The 17,712-nt window shown below is 37.8% G+C and overlaps 1 protein-coding gene across 1 annotated transcript; it reads left to right on the forward strand.

Moving 5' to 3' along the window:
• The first annotated feature begins 1,090 nt into the window (after nucleotides 1–1,090).
• On the forward strand, nucleotides 1,091–17,651 carry hnrnpul1 (heterogeneous nuclear ribonucleoprotein U-like 1). Its single transcript, XM_046865248.1, has 16 exons — nucleotides 1,091–1,237; nucleotides 2,915–3,119; nucleotides 3,217–3,423; nucleotides 4,660–4,870; nucleotides 4,979–5,052; nucleotides 5,147–5,286; nucleotides 5,502–5,601; nucleotides 6,139–6,251; nucleotides 6,334–6,600; nucleotides 6,839–6,961; nucleotides 7,867–7,995; nucleotides 10,182–10,350; nucleotides 12,575–12,832; nucleotides 13,700–13,848; nucleotides 14,403–14,582; nucleotides 16,239–17,651. The coding sequence occupies exons 2-16, from the start codon at nucleotides 2,936–2,938 to the stop codon at nucleotides 16,344–16,346; spliced, it is 2,412 nt and encodes an 803-aa protein (XP_046721204.1). The 5' UTR covers nucleotides 1,091–1,237; nucleotides 2,915–2,935; the 3' UTR covers nucleotides 16,347–17,651.
• The last annotated feature ends 61 nt before the right edge of the window (nucleotides 17,652–17,712 follow it).

Here is a 17,712-nt window from a genome sequence, read left to right on the forward strand (position 1 = left end):
TGATGCACACCTTCACTGTATCCTGAGAGTCACCACAGCCACAGAATCAACCCAAAACGACACTAAGCATCTTGCTCAGGCAAATGTGCATAAAAGCAGAATTTACTGTTATTTACTTAACTTAATGTTTTATTTTTTACACTTCATTCTGTATCCCCTCTGTTCTTGGTCATTAAATGTTGAGTTTTTGGACTTGGTCCTTTCTATGATTGAGTATGACACCGTTGCTGTATAGAATATCTCTCCTTCTATTACTTATGTATAAGGTGCTCTTCACTGACATACACACAGCTATTTTATTTTGAATGAGTCTCTGATCAAAGTAAAAGTGAATTCGATCATCCATGATGTACCAAGAAATCATGATACAAAATTATCAAGCATGGTGGTGGTTGCATCATGGTCTGGGGCTGCATGAGTGCTGCTGGTACTGTGAAGCTGCGGTTCATTAAATGTAAATAAATGTAAAATGTACTGTGACATTATGAAACAGAACATGAAGCCCTCCGTTCAGAAATTGGGCTGAACAGCAGACCCCAAACACCCCGCCAAGATGACAACTGCCTTGCCGAAGGTGAAGGAGTGTTTTTTTCATGAACCATTTGTACTTTTGCGTTTTCTTTCCTGTAGAATTTGCACAAAGACGCACAACTTGCTCAAATTTTAAATCCCCAGAAAAACTGTGATGCACTGAAAAACATTATCTGAAAACCCAGGGTCATTTTATGAGGGAAATATTTATGCTTTTGCTAGAGATTATGTATGCGGGCGGTGCAGTGAGAATAATGCAGTGAGAATAATGGCATTTATTCTCACTGCATGTAATGCAGCGCTCTGTTATACTGCGTTTCTCTGTAATATTGATGGTTTCTATAACAATATCGTCATAACGATGGTATTAAGAGGCTCAGGTAGGACACATGAATGCCCTTTAGAAAATGAAGCGACACCTTTAAAGCTCGGTAGGTGTCAGCATAGAGCCAGCACTCAAAATAAATACTTGAATTGTACTCTCCTATTAAGTATTCAAAGGCTGCATCCGGGAACTTTCCCGTCTATATGGAACGGTGTTCGTTGTATACTTCTTATTACGCAAGTACGGGCGACTGCGCAGCCTGATGACATCACTGCATTTACCAGCCAGCTAGCTCAGTGTTGTTCAGGCGGGGGCTGTTCAATAATAAAGGGCTGGCGACTTGTTTAGAAGGCCAGTCTTTTAACGTGGCTGTTTCCAAAGGTAATATCCTGCTTTTTTTTTTATTTATTTAATGCAGCTAACTTGCATGCACTGCGCCATTAATACGTTCCTCACATTAATTTGTGTTGCTAGCTATGGTGTATGGCTGTGTTCCAATTGAGGCTCTTTTGTACATCTAGTAGACTACGTAAAGTGTAGGAAAGGACTAATCCGGGTTTACGTAGGGCACTTATCTAAGGGGATGTCGATCTATTTGTGATGCGGCCTTATGATGTAACGGTAAACATGATGATGTTGAGGCAATAGTGATAGAAACTGTTCCGCTAGTCAGGTGGATTAAGAAGTTTAACTGAACTGCTACAATAACTAATATATTTTTTTTTACAATAGGTTTTAAATATGCAGGTAAAGCCATGTTGCAGGATTCTGCAGCTTTACAGAGTTACCTTGTCCCCAGATTATGATCAGGATGTAGGGTGCCTCCTAGGGTGCATCATTAACACAATCACCTGTTGAATTGCATGTAGGGGGTTTATACTGGCACCTTTTTGCATTGACACGTGACTGAAGAATGAGCAAAAACAATGTTTTTATATTTATTTATTGTTTTTGTTCTTTGATGTTTTTTTTAAGTATCTGGTACCTAGTTTGTGAAATAGTAGGTGACAGATTGACCATAGATAGATAGATAGATGAAGAAACAGGGATTTGTTCTTGTCACATGTACATTACAGCAAAGTTAAATTCTTTCTTTGCACTCAGAACGCAGGGTCAGCCATTATAAGGTGCCCCTGTAGCACAGTTTGTTGAGAGCCTTGCTCAGGGGCCCAAGAAGTGACAGCTTGGTGAATCAAACCCTCAACACTTCTAGCTTGTGGATTACGGGGTGACATTGACCTTATTGGTAGTTAGATAGGTAGGTAGACTGGTAGATAACACTGATTATCTCGTCATCTTGACACCTGTTAGTAGGTTGGATTTATTAGGCAGCAAGTGAACATTTTGTTATTGTGTTAGAAGCTGGAAAAATGGGCAAGTGTAAGGATTTGAGCGAGTTTGACAAGGGCCAAATTGTGACGTCTAGACGACTGGGTCAGAGCATCTCCAAAACCGCAGCTCTTGTGGGCTGTTCCCAGTCTGCAGTGGTATCTATCAAAAGTGGTCCGGGGAAGAAACAGTGGTGAACCGGTGACAGGGTCATGGACGACTAAGGTTTATTAATGCACGTGGGGAGCGAAGATGTGTTTAAGGCACAATATATGCAGAGAAATATAGGATATATGAATTCACAATTTGAGATGTACATTTATATGTACAAATGTATACACAGTGTATAAATAGATATGTTGAAGATAATCTAGGATGTTCTATGTATGTACAATTATATACATTAAAATGATCTGGATGATGTAGAATAAACAGCGTGGAGCAGAACTGCATGATCACTGGCAGTAGAATTAGTAAAGCATCTGTGTCCTAGCGTAGGGTAGAGTTCTGTAGGTCGATGGTGAATGCTAAACGAGGAACGCTTCACAAATTTGCGTGTCATCCACTCGATCTACCTCAGCTGGTTATCCATAGCCTAAAGATCCTTTAAGATCCATTTTTAAAACCGCTATACAAAACAACAACAACCCTGAATTGATTTGAAATTGTTATCTCTGACAGTTTGCATGACATCTTGTTGTTAACTTTTTCCATGTGCAAAATTGGAAGACCGGTGTATCTTAATCTGCCATGGACGTTGATGTGAAGAAGCTGAAAGTGAACGAGTTGAAGGAGGAGCTGCAGAAGAGGGGGTTGGACACCCGCGGGCTGAAGGCGGACCTGGTGGACAGACTGAAAGCTGCTTTAGAGGGTGAAGCTGCAGCACAGGATGCTCAGGAAATCACACTTGATGATGGCCCTCAAACTAAAAAAGGTAATAACACAAATCACAAAAACTATCACAACAGCTGGAAAAAAAATTCCCAATTACGTAATGTGGTGTGAGATAATTATTCTATTGCATGTTCAAGCTGAGGAGGAGCCTGGAAATGAAGACGTCTCTCCCCCGGGACAGCAGGAAGACGAGGGCACTCAGATCAGGGATGAGACAAAAGGCGTCCCTGATCAAGATCATGATGTTCCTGAATTCTCTGTAGATGTCAATGTGTACAGACGAGAGAGTGTCGAGGAGCCTGAAGTTAAACCTGAAACGGAGACGCTGCCTGTCTACACAGAAGGTCAGATTATGTTCAGTCTGTATTATTGATGTGCATCTCCATAACTGAGGCCGATGAGATTCACACATCGATGCATAGCCAATATATGATGCATTAGATACATATGATGCGGCTACCGATGCGATACGATTCGCCCCATTAACACACACTGCGATCCGATTTCAACTCGATTCAACACAATACAAACAAATCTGATGCTATGTAGTTCACTGTGATACAGATAGTTCACTTTTATTTCTTCAGACGGACAGCAAATCATACATTAACATATATTTGCCTTATGACTTCTAACACATGGCTGCATCACAAACAGGCCTTTGGAGTGCAAAAATAATCAATAAAATCAGATGCGTTTTTTCCTGTTCTGTCTCTAGAAAGATGCAGCTCTACCTCTACCATGTTAATCTATATTCTTTGTTACTTTAATGACACCTCACGGTCTCTCCGTAGTGATGTGATAAGTAATTTTCACGTATGACAAGAGAACGCTCTCGAGAAACAGTTTAGCGGACAAAGAAATCAATTTAAAATGCAGGTCACCAGGGATTGGACCCTTTCCAAAAATAAAAGTATAGTGTATCCACTAATAACGATCATATATGTAACGCGCGTGGTGTTCTATGCTGGCTTTACTCTTCTTACCGCGTTTGTTCGTGGGTTCTTGGCAAGAACTTGGGAGATCAACGCTCAGTTCATTGAACACCGGGCGGTGAATCTCATACATTAGCCACATCTGATTAAACTGTGAATTTCATCTCTCTCTCTCTCTCTCTCTCCTCTCTCTCTCTATACGCAAACTGTGCAAACTGTTCCTTCCCACAATTCTAAATCGTTCTGTTCTCGTGGGATTATCTCAGGATTTAATTAAAAGATGTAGTTCATCATCTATAACCTTTTAAATTGACTCCCTACTTATAAATAAATCAGTTTTTTACTGATGCAATTTTGTTATAAATGATGCATCGTGATACAAATTCCAACTGGTATCCCCGTAACTGGTAAACTTTTTTAAATCGCCGCATCACACTGGTAACTTTTTTGCCGAATCCTGCCATCCATAGTCTGTATGCCTGTGACTTTGTCTACAGAATTATGAGACAGAATTACAGTAACTACATCTACAAGTTGTATAAAGTGGCTAAGTTTGAGTTAACACACTTAAAAACAGCCACCAAGCTGAAAACTCTAATTCCAGGCATCTCAAAGTACATAGACAATATTCATATTTCTCTACAGAGCAAAATGTACAACCAGATGAACTCAAGGAGGAGGAGGAGGACATAAAGCCAGAACAGCAGCAGGACCCTGGAACAGCCAGCGAGTGGGAAGAGTCTCAGCAGGCTTCACATTACACATCCCATCAGGAAAACCAGGCACCTTGTGGCCGCAAAAGACACTACGATGACTCCCACGGATATAATTACTACGAGCATCGAGAGGATAAAAGGTCAAAATTGTGGTTGTCCCAAAGTATCCACTAGTTTCAGTTGTATGTTTGAAATAAGTTTTAGACTTTATCATTGTACTTCTCTTTCTTTTCTTTCTTTGCTTATAGGTCCCGCTCGCCTCAACCTCCAGCTGAAGAAGACGAGGAGGATTTTGATGACACTCTGGTGGCCATTGATACCTGTTAGTGTCATTTCTCTTTTTTCATTGGTGCAGGGTTTCAAATGTGTTTGTTTGGTAGTGTTTTTTTTTTCCTAAGACTCTAAGACTCTTGCAGATAATTGTGACCTGCACTTCAAAGTTGCTCGAGACCGCTACAGTGGCTACCCTCTCACTATTGAAGGCTTTGCTTACCTGTGGTCCGGCGCAAGAGCCTCATACGGCGTGAACAAGGGCCGCGTCTGCTATGAGATGAGGGTAAGAATATGATCCTAAATACCACATTTTTGCACCCATAGTAAACAGATTCATGAAGCATCACCGAATGCACAGCGTGTTGAGCTACAACAGAAGAACTACACTGAAATCTGAAGTTTGGTGGAAAAAAATAGTGATCTATAGATGCTTTCCTGTTCATTGTGCTTTTAAAGGGTGTTTACACTGAACCTGGTGAAATGTGTTTGTTATGGCAGATAACAGAAGAGATCTCAGTCAAACATCTTGCCAGCAGTGAGCCTGACCCACATGTAGTGAGAGTGGGCTGGTCTCTGGATTCCTGCAGCACACAGTTAGGTGAGTTGAAAACACACATTCACATACCCAATTTGATCTAATTCCACCCACTAGCCTAGCAAGAGCTCTGCAATCATACGGAATTTGCAAACTAGGGAACGTGAAGATCTGAAGCTGGTCTCTGTGTCTTTATGAACTATTGATCATGCAGTGCACAGCATGATCATGAGCAGAGCACATTCAGGAAAGCACCAACTGATCTAATTCTACAGATAATAAAGAGCACATGCTGTTTTGCTGCTTTCGAATTTATGTGCCATCCTCTGGATTCAAAATATGTATATATATATTTATTGAAATAATTTTTACAGTTTTATTGGGATAATTTGTTTCTAAAAATTTTAGAATATGTCTGTGAATGATTATAGCTTAATGCCAGTCTTTGTTACATATGAGCTTTTTTTTCTAATGTCTAATTAAATTACTAGCAATATATAGACACATTTCCACCTTTTTCTTCATTATGGTCTTTCTTTTGCAGATGGTCTAAATATCACATTTTCTTTTACTTTCTTATTCTTTCTGTGTCTACTTTAGGCGAAGAGCCGTTCTCATACGGATATGGTGGAACAGGAAAAAAATCCTCCAACTGCAAATTTGAAGATTACGGTCAGAAATTTGCTGAAAACGACATCATTGGATGCTATATTGTAAGTTGTTAAGGAATTTTTTTACTTGTGACCGATGACTAATGACTGAGTGCAATAATACAATTGTGTGCTCATGTTTCAGGATTTTGAGAGCAGTCACGACGTGGAGATTTCATTTTCAAAAAATGGAAAGTGGTTGGATGTTGCGTTCCATGTGAGGAAAGAGGAATTGGCCGGTCGAGCGCTTTTCCCTCACATCCTGGTGAAGAACTGTGCTGTGGAGTTTAACTTTGGTCAGAAGGAGGAGAGTTTCTTTCCTTCACCTGAGGGATTTGTGTTCATCCAAAGTGTTGCATTGGAGGACAGGACTAGAGGCACTGTGGGTCCTGCAACAAAGGCTGACTGTGAGGTCAGGGCTGATGATGGTCTTATTTTGTTTCTGTATTAATTGCAGGTTGTTCAGGTGTTCATTTAGACACGTTTTACATTATGTGGGGTAAAATCTGTGCACCTTAATTTGCATAGAGCTTTTATTTATTTACATTTTTTTTTTGGCTTGGCTTTTATTCATTTTTTGTATTTTGGCTGAGCAAATACACTCCATATAATTTCTCCCTGCTGATATCATTGTTGTGCCTTTGATTTAGATCTTGATGATGGTGGGTCTGCCTGCATGTGGCAAAACCACTTGGGCAATCAAGCACGCAGAGATGAATCCTGATAAGAAATACAACATACTTGGAACCAACGCCATTATGGAAAAGATGAAGGTGCTCTTTACAGTTTTATATGTGTTGTAATTCCACTGGATAATGGTATATATAAAGCATGCTATATATCGCAGTGCAAATATATATGTGTGTGTGTGTGTGTGTGTGTGTGTGTGTGTGTGTGTGTGTGTGTGTGTGTGTGTGTGTGTATATATATAAAACTGAAAATCATTTTTAATCTCTAAAACATTGTCTTCCCAGACAATTTCAGCATTGATCTCTTCTCAACCGTGCCAGTTTACGGCCAACTGAGGGAAAGCAACCATAATTGTTAAAGGAGTCACATACCATATTTAGCAATTAAAGCAAACACTAAAAAAATCTAACATAACTATAGAAACATGACATTGCAAAATAAATTAATATCAATAGAATGATTTCCAGAGTGTAAAATACCCTGGCCTTTATACTGTAACTCAGTTTCCGGGTGATACCGATCTTCTTATAGACTAGCCCATCTTTGTGGAGAGCATCTTTTTTGTCTATGTTTAGTTATTTTCAGAGGATAGTAAATCTATATCGCTATACAAGCTGCATATTGACTACTCTAAAATGTATCCAAGTTTTATTTCTATAGTATTGAGAAGATATGCTAAAATTCTTGCTGAAAATTGAAAAAAAGTTGCTGAAATGTGAGGGGTGTACTCACTTTTGAGATACTGTATGTATGTATGTATGTATGGCTGCCAGAAAAAATCCATACCGATAGTTTTTCCGGGTTGCGTTATACAGTCTGAGAGCGGAATCATTGATGCCATGTGCTGTTTATTTATATATATCTAGAACAGCTTTTTAAATTTTTTTTTCTTGTAATAAAGTTAAGTACTATTTTACATGTTTTTTATTTATTTATTTTTTATTTAGTATCCTCCTGATGTTAAAATGTTTGTTTGTTGTTTTTGTAGGTGATGGGTCTGAGGCGTCAGAGGAATTACACGGGTCGCTGGGACATTCTCATTCAGCAAGCCACACAGTGTCTGAACCGACTCATCCAGATCGCCGCCCGCAAGAAACGCAACTACATTCTGGACCAGGTACTGCATCCAGCCCCTTAATCCTCTACCAAGACAAAACTGTGGATGAAGTTTAATGCCATCTTTCTAATGCGTTATTTATTTATCTTTCAGGGAGCCAAAATATGCTAGAGTAGAAGAAGCATCAGCCTCTCTTTTTTTTCGTAGATTTGTTGCCCTGTATTGTAAAGAAATGCTATTCTATAAAATGAGAGGAAAGTCATTGCTGTTATTGCTGCAGTATTTTTCGGCATCGTTTATTTCTCATACTTTGTATATTGTCTTGTGAGCATTTTCAAAACCGTACAAGTAAATCCATTTCAGTGTTAAGATGTTGAGAGACAAGTAAGCTCTACCTGGTGAGTAAGAAAAACAACTTTTGTTGCTTTGGTAATTACCAGAAGTAACCTTCAGTATCATGTGCAGTTGGAAATGTTAAGTGTTAATGTTTTGGTAAAGCACCAAGGTAAGTGAGAACTAACATTGTTAGATTTCTAGGAGCTTCTCATGGGGCTTGTAAGGTAAGTAAGGTTAGATGGATGTGCTTTGGCTTGCCTTTGGAAATTGTAAGTATTATCAGGTATGTAGTGTATATGTGTATATGTCTATGGGACAGAAGTACCAATGCTAGACAGGTAAGTAAAGGTGAGATATGGGACCCTTTCAGGATATTGCAGTACTATTACTTGATAATATTGAGGAACAAAAAACAAAAACAAAGAAGCAAAAACACAATAGTGTTTGCCCTGTGATTTTAAATGAATACTGAAGTGTGTAGTTGCATGGTCATGACCAGTGACTCTATTAAGGGTGAAAGGCATAGTAGGGATTTAAAACTGAAGCAAATGTTTCCACAAATTATATCTGGGAATAGCAACTTGTCAGTTTTTACAAGTTCAGCATGTCTTTCCCAGTACCTTTTACGAATTATTTGATGGTAAATAAAACAGGGTGTGGTTGATGAGATGATTGACAGCTTTGGTTTGGTCTAGGCTGGACAGTTGAGTGTATGCATGTACATTTTACAACCGAGACTTAAAGCATTTATTTAGTGTTGCTCATTATATTTTAGTTGAGACCTTACAATAGCTACTTATAATTCTTTCATTATACTAATTGATGATGTCTGCTAGCTAGCATGGGGATTTGCGCTTCTTTTTTATTATTTATTTTAGGTTCATGGTTTGCTTGTCAACCCAAAAAAAACTATATATTTTAATATATTCATTGAAGCAAATGATGTAAAATCTAAACTTATCTCATTTAGACACTTTTGATATGAGCTTATTTGAGTTCTCTTTTCGTTGCCAGAAACTCTAAAACTGAATGTAAATTATTTGCTAAAGAAAACCCTGATTCCTACAAATGCAAAAGGATGCAACATTGCAAAGCAGAAACTCTTTCTGCTTTTCCTATAATATCTCTTTGAAATTACTTCATATAGGTCAAAGTTGGGGTTTTTTTTTGCATTCTTTAGAATTATGAGCTGATAGGACCAGCCGTAAGGATTGGTTTGGTGTCTTATTCAGGCTTTACCACCTGACTCAAGCCTGAAAATAAAACCTATAGAAACAGCAAGTTTACATTTAATCTTCTATCTGTTAGGCTTATTTTATCTCTAGTGGTTTCTGATGCTGCCACAGAGTTTTTATTGCATTACATGGAAAGATTTTGGCAGGTGAAAATTTGTTTACAGATTCACGTAATATAAATCAGTTGCAAGCTCTGATTCTAAAGTCCTTGTAGTTCGTTAAACAATTTATACTGTGCAAAGCGAAATATATATATGCGAAGTAAATTATATTTAAATTGAGACTTGTTGATCCAAGTTTGGCAATTTTCCCAGGATGGTAAAATAAAATCTTATCATTTGGAGATGCTTTACAATTCACTAAGCGGTGCTGAACTATTTTGAGTTTAAATTAGTTGGCACCCCATCTTTAGGTCGTTAATGTAAGAATTTCTGATTCTGCTCTGCGTGTAGCTAAATCTTAGAACTGTGAAAGGGTCCCTGCTAACAGCTCTGTTGAAGGTGCAACTGAGCAGATACGCAAGGTAAGTTGGGGGGGGAGTTGTGAGAGGCTGTTAGTAGCTCGTCAAGAAAAACCCCACTCTCACTTCATCATTGCAGGCTTCGCGTTTCCCAAACCAGAACACCAAGTAACAATAACGAACAGCTTCTACTTCTTTCTTGTCACCATTGCTAGACAAATGTATATGGATCAGCCCAGAGACGAAAAATGCGTCCCTTTGAAGGGTTTCAACGCAAGGCTATTGTAATTTGTCCCACGGACGAGGACTTAAAAGAGCGAACGTTAAAGCAAACTGATGTGGAAGGGAAGGATGTGCCCGATCATGCTGTTTTAGAAATGAAAGGTAGGAATGCAGTGGACAAAAGCAAACCACTTTTAAAACCGATTCAAGATCTCTGCTCAACTATTTGTATATATATTTATTATTTTTTATTTTATAGTCAAACTTGGACGATGCCCCCTACCCCTTTCATCATTGAAATAAGAACTGTCTGTTGGGCCAATGGCCTTTTGATTTTTATTTATTTATTTTTCCCTCCTCACCCCTTCCCATTAGTGGTGGGCGGTATACCAGTATAATGGTTTCTATCAAGCTTGAGCAAAACACTAAAGGCACTAATGTATTTACTTTTAAACATCTGAAACCACAGCACTGATGAGTTCTTAAATCTTAATGTTAATTTGTTTTGTACAGCAACATGGCTCTAAAAAATGGTATTATTGGCTGTAATTCAAGTGATAGATGTATATAAATTAGAGGACGACGGATTAATCGATTTTGCCGATTAATCTGCACTAGTAGTTGATTGCTGAAACCATCTTCCATCAGCTAAAATCCATACCGTTATTTTTGCCGGGTTGCGTCTGTTTCTGGAGCGGCTGAGAAGGTCGTTGTCATTATACAGTACAAGAGCGGCCACTAGGGGCGGATCACTGACGCCACGTGCTGTTAGTTTTGCGCGTTGTACCTAATTTGTGTTAGCTCAAAGTGCATTAGCTAAAGTTAACATGAAAACTTAACAAAACAAATGATTGATAATTTCTTAAATGTGGAAATTAACCAGCAAGCAATACTTCTAAAGTCTTTTTTACGTCAGTAAATGTTACAAATGGAACGTTACCATTTCACAGACTGTATAAAATGTGCATCTTAAAATGTCGTCACAAAGTCCAAAGCATTAAAATAACATTTATATTTTATTTGTACTTAAATCCAGTATCCATTTTAAACACTATCGGTTGATTAATAAATTACGATCCAACCTCGCTATCTGCATATGCCAAATCCACTATTGGTCAAACTCTACTATTAATACACTTGTTCTAATATTTGATTGTTACAGTATTTGTATAAGGGGCAAAGCTGTGTATTTTTATATTTTTTTTTTACTTTGAAGATTTAATGCTACACATGACAGAGAGACAAAAAAAGATCTTGGTAAGAGTTGCTATTGATGTACGTGATAAGGGAAATTAATGTCTGATTTTTATTCCAGACATTCTACAACATTAGATCTAACTATACCCAATCAAAAACGTGTGTACTTGTTTGCAAATCGATGTGGTTTGAGAGGAATAAAAAAAACCCTCTTCTGTCTGTTTCATTTAAACTATAGTCATAATTTTGTAGAGAACGAACATTTCATATATTGTACTAATTATACATTGAGTACAATGAGTAATGATGTGCTTGAACATAACTGCGATAATTCCCTTTTGTGTTCTTGAAACACCCGCTTAATGAAGGTTTAATGGAATTTAAATGGAAAAGTTAGTTAAATAATAAGAACAGTGCCTATTTTTTGCAAATGGTTGTGATTTTATTTGTATTGTAGATGACCATAGAATTTATTATTCTTGTATGTAATGACTTGTGCTTGTTAGATTGTGTGGAATTGATTTTGTCATTCTTTTATTTATTGTATATATGATTATCTTCATTATTTCCATAAAAAAAAGGTATATACGCGACTTTCGTTTATAATATTTATAATATTGGCTATATCGCCCACCTCTTTTTTCCCATCTTCCCTTTTTGCTAAAGCACTGCAAACTGAGCAGAGTATTAATTAATCAGTCATATTATCTGACATTAAATCGAGTGAAATATCGAACGCAATGCTCTTGGTTCAATCGAATTTCTTCATATTTAGCACAAAATTGAGTTAACTCTTGGTTTGCAGCGGCAGTGTTCATTTCTGCCATCTCTGAAATCGAAAAATTTTGCCTATTTGCATCATTGATGTTTTCACTTCTTCTTGTCTATGTAAACTAGAGCAAGTATTGAATCCCATTCTTTCTGGGAGGCCATGTTTGCTCCAGGTTTTATTGTTCGTCTCATCTTCACCTAAATTTGTCGTCATTATAATTATTTTTTTTCGGCTGTAATGAAATATCTCCTCTTGCATGATATTAATTACGATTCTTCTTTCTCCTGGTGGTGTGACTTCTGTCTCCACCATTTCTCTTCCCTTCTCTGTTACTCCGTTTCTCCCTGTCTGTCTTTCCTCCCTCTTTGTGTCCTGTGTGTCCTCCCTTTTTCTTTCTGGCCCGACGTCCTTACGAAGCTAATTTCGTGCTGCCGGAGTCCGGAGATATCCTGGACGAGGTGATCTTTGTTGAGCTGCAGAGAGACGAGGCAGAGAAGTTGGTGAAGCAGTACAACGAGGAGGGCCGGAGGGCTGCGCCTCCACCTGAAAAACGCTACGATAACCGGCAGACTGGTTACCGCGGCCAGAGCAGCAGCTTCCAGCGCTATGACAACCGCGGAGGTCCACGAGGAGGCTATCAGAACCGTGGAGGCTCTGGAGGAGGATACAGACCAGGTTTTTAATTATTTCAGATTCACATTTCTCTCAAAAGGAACAAGTAATTTGTTTGCTTTTTAGAAAAAATAAAAAATTTTATTGCTAATATTGCATGCAAGAATATCGGTGAAAACTAAACCCATTTAGTGCATTTAATTGCCATATTACATCAAAATGCAAATACAGTGTGTTCAAAAATTCACTCATAAATATTGTCACTCGTATTTATTTAATTACATTTCGCCCAGTATCGTGATGTGGTTTTCTTGTCTCCGGAAAACCTGCTTGAAATTTTCCATGAATTAAATCCGTCTATTTATCGCCAGCTACGTGGCCACTGCGGTGGGACTTTTTAAACGCACTGTATATTAAAAACATTTATAAAAATCTATTTCAAATTACTTTAAAGAACGTTAACCGCACTGTTTGGAGTTTTCTTCATGTTTTAGTTTTAAATTATATAGAACTCCTAGGACTCTTTGGCCTGAATCTTCTCCTCGCCCCTCGCTGCTTTCTTCCCGTTCTGCCATTTTGTATTCTGCAGATTCTTCTGTGTTACCTGTCTAGAGCGTTTCAGAGTTTAGCGGGTGGTGCAACAGCAATAATGGTCCGTCGGAAACACAATACTTTGTGTGTAGTTAAAAGGACTAAACAAAGCAAATTATTTACCTCGATACAGTTTTGTAATGAGGAACCGTTTCAGCCCTAAATGGAAGTCCAAAAATATTTATGTCAGAGTTTTTGTTACTTAATTATGCCTTTATGTATCACGGTGTCCTCTTGTATTTATCATATCGCTGACTGCTGCACACGATTCTTTCACAATAGCAAACACTATCTTGTGAGTGTCAGTGCTTGATGGAGTTTATTACATGTATTGGTCAGGTTTTAAGCGTGGCGGCTACAACCAGAATGGCTGGGGTGTCAATTACAGAGACAACGGCTCGAGAGGTGGCTACAATCGTAACCAGACCTATGGAGGACTCTACAACAGCAGCCCCCAAGGTTCCTACAATAAGGACGGATACAACCAGGTACGTAAGAGTCATCCATCAGTAAACATCAGTAAAGAGCCAGTGTACAGCCGTGGCCACAAGTCTCGAAAAGGACACAAATATTAGTTTTCACAAAGTTTTTGCCAATTTGCATTTACTATAGAATGCTGTGAAGAGTGATCAGATGAATTGCAAAGTCCCTATTTGCCATAAAAATTTACATAATTCCCCCCAAAATGTATTTCCGCTTGGGGAACAAAACAATAAAATTTTGGGTCCATGGCCAGGAAACTTCCCAGAACTAAATTCCATTTAGAACTTGTGGTCAAGCTTTAAGAAGTGGATGGACCAACAAAACCCCACAAATTCTGACAATCAAGCATTGATTATGCAAGAATAGGCTGCCATCACTCAGATTTGGCCCAGTAGTTGATTGACAGAATGCCAGGGCGCATTGCAGATGTCTTGAAAAAGAACAGTCAACAATGCAAATATTGACTCTCAATAAAACCCTTTGACACATGAAATACTTGAAATTATACTTCAGTATATAAAAGTAACATCTGTGCAACCCGTACATATAATCCATGCAGAGCTACAGCCAAGGATATAACCAAGACTACAACCAGAGCAACTATAACCAAGGCAGCTACAACCAAGGTACCTACAACTATGGCAATTACAGCCAGTATCCTGGATATGGTCAAGGCTACAGTGATAATCAAGCCTCTGGTTACAACCAGCAACAGAGCTACAACCAGCAGTACCAGCAGGTAAGACCCTAATCAGACTTTTTTTCTCTTTTTCTTTTTCTATTTGCAATACATTCATGAGCCACGATTCTTAAAATTGGGTTGATGACACATAAACAAGGTAGGTAAAGGCTTCAGTCAGTTATACTGGTGGAAATCTCAGGAATTATATGAATATTTGAAAAATAATCTTTATATTACTGAAGTTTTTAGCAACTCTGTCTTTCAACTCCTACAGAAATCAGATTAACTCTGGCTATTAGCCAAATGTAAAACACTAACAAAATGCAGACAACAATTAAAGGGATATGGGGAGAGTTAAACTATCACCTTGCAACAGGTGTAGTCTACATACAGAAAGTTTATGTGATGTACTCGCACTCTAATGCCATTCATCAAGCAGATATACTGAAGGAAAAAGCGAGCAGTATTAATATTAGGTGTGTGAAGACTCGGATCACAACGGTTTGATCATCAACATTTTTCCTTGTCGTTTGGTTTATTGTCTGTTCCTGACATTCTGAACAGAGGAACCTGATATCCATGTTGATAGACATATACCTTTACAAAGAAACAACCAAGAAAACCAAAGACCATCTTTTCCAATACAACGTTGCAAGATAAACTTCTCAATTACAACTGCAATTCCAAAAAAGTTGGGATACTATGTAAAATGTAAATAAAAAACAGAATGCAATAATTTGTGTATCCTTAAATACATATTCTGTTCACAATAAAACAAACAAACACACAAAAATGAAATGTTTAAACTGAGATAATATACTATTTTAAGGAAAATAAATGTCATTTTGAATTTGATTAGCTAAAACAGCTCACAAAAAAGTGATGGGGCCATGTTTTCAACGGTGTATCACCGTGTCTTCTATCTGTATACATCTGGGAAATGAGGAGACCAGTTGCTGACGTTTTGGGGCAGGAATGTTGTCCCATATGTGTATGATACAGAATTCTAGCTGCTCAACAGTTCTGGGTGTCCTTTGTTGTATTTTTCGTTTCGTAATGCACCAACTGTTTTAAAATTGTGAAAGGTCTGGAATGCAGGCAGGCCAGTTCAGCATTTGATCTCTCCTTCTAAGAAGTTATGCTATTGTCATAGATGCAGTATGCATTTAGCATTGCCTTGCTTAAATATGCAAGGACTTCCCTGAAAAAGCCGTTTTCTGGATGGAAGCATTTGTTGCTTTAAAACTTGTATATACCATTTAGCACTGATAAAGCCTTTTCAAATGTGCAAGCTGCCGTTCCACATGCACTAATGCACTTACATGCCAGTGTCCCAATTTTTTGGAATTGGGGTTGTACATGCAACATTAAAAACGTGAACTTTTCACATGTACTAATGTCTATAGTATATTAAAAGTGTGGTCACTGGAAAGCATTTGAATATGTTTAACTACTGAATACCTTAGCTGAGTTGCATTGACGTTAATTCAGCAGTTTTAAATAAACACTTTTTGTTGCAGTGTTTGGATCCGACCCCCTTAACTCATATATAAAGGTTGCTTTCCCATACAAACCCAAATTACAATATTCCTCCTTTGGCAACATTACTTAACAAAGACATGTCTAGGAAAAAAACACATTCTGTTTGAAATTAGACTAAACCTTTTATAGCTCACTGATCTCTTTGTCTGTTTTTTCTTTCTCTTTCTCCAGTATGCCCAGCAGTGGCAACAGTACTACCAAAACCAGAGCCAGTGGAACCAGTATTACAGCCAGTATGGCAATTACTCTGGGCAACAGGGCAGCAACCAGAGCCAGTGAAGCGACCATCTTCCAGATACATTCGTGTAATCTTTCTTGCACCTCCATGTGTCATCACACACTGTTTTTATTTTCCCCTTTCTCTTTAAATCCAGTCTTCTGCAGCCATTCTGGTCATCCAAGCAGGCTGCTTTTTGGATAAATTTGTTTTGTAGTTGGTTTGTGAAATGCTGATGATCTGGTCCAGTCAGAGAACTTTTTATTGTAATTTAGTTCATAAGAGACTTATAAATGACAGTGTTTTGGACGGCTTGTCGGAAGCCCTGAAATGTAATTTATACAGTAATTAGAGATAGTGCTGCACATATGGACAAACTAGCAATATAATGCTTTCATTTGACGCATTGTTTTATGATCCTGCCGATCACCTTATCATCCGGACCCTCTTTAATCAGGTGACATGCTCGCAGAACGTCAGAGATTTGGTTTGTGTGGCTTATTTATTATTATTATTATTATTATTATTATTATTATTATTATTATTGTGATAGCAATTAGTCACTAATATATTGTGCAGCTCTAAGCACTGAGCGATCACTGCCCTTCTGAAAGAACAGTGTGTATGTGTGTGTTTAGTTTGAATTGTACATTATGAATATAATATAAGCTCGTTTCATTTCTATTAGGCTTATTTTGTCGCTATTTTGCATCATGCTTATCGTTTTCTCTTACAGAAATGATTTAATGTGAAATAGAAGAAAGTAAAAACACCTCGAATGACTTGTTTAAAGGAAAAATCCACCTTGAATGACTTGCGTGCATATTATAATTAAGTCGCTTAAACGTTTTCCTAACATTACCCACAATGCCCTTAGAAAAACTGTTTATATTGTTTCCAGTGGGATAAAGAGGATAAAGAGAGCGATGCAGCAGCCCTTTTATACTTTAATCTGTACAGCTCTTTCACCTCCAGCAGTTCATTCTAACACTTTCATCAACATTATTTATAGAACACTATCTAGCAAAGCCAAGAGCAAACTGTGATGTTGCTGCTTACATTAATTCTGCGCTGGATTTTTTATTTATATGGTGTTGAACATTGCTTGATGAGTAAGAAAGTAAATTCTTGCTCTGGATTCAAATATAAACCTATAAAATATATATTTCAGGGTGGAGTTTTCCTTTAATGATAGTGTTGATTTATCACATCTACATACAGTGTAAATGGTTCATCAATGGAGAAAACATGCATGTCTGTAATGTGATTTTATATTTTTGTTGTTTTTTTGTTACTGTCTGTCTAGAAAGCTTTCTTGTAAGCTGAATTTTGAGATTTGAATGCAGTAATTGAAAAGATTCAAAGAATGTGGTCCTGAGTCGTTTTTTCATTGTAATCTATTGTGCTGTTTTTCTCTCATTTTTAAAT

Source organism: Silurus meridionalis, chromosome 13 (assembly GCF_014805685.1).
Source record: "Silurus meridionalis isolate SWU-2019-XX chromosome 13, ASM1480568v1, whole genome shotgun sequence".
Taxonomy (NCBI): Eukaryota; Metazoa; Chordata; class Actinopteri; order Siluriformes; family Siluridae; genus Silurus; species Silurus meridionalis.

What these genes read in the sequence shown, in the direction of transcription:
- hnrnpul1 (XM_046865248.1), top strand. Translation starts at nt 2,936, where the DNA reads ATGGACGTTGATGTGAAGAAGCTGAAAGTGAACGAGTTGAAGGAGGAG. An exon ending in GAGCATCGAGAGGATAAAAG is followed by an intron (nt 4,871 to 4,978) that starts GTCAAAATTGTG and finishes CTTTGCTTATAG; the next exon opens with GTCCCGCTCGCCTCAACCTC. An exon ending in GCGTCTGCTATGAGATGAGG is followed by an intron (nt 5,287 to 5,501) that starts GTAAGAATATGA and finishes TTGTTATGGCAG; the next exon opens with ATAACAGAAGAGATCTCAGT.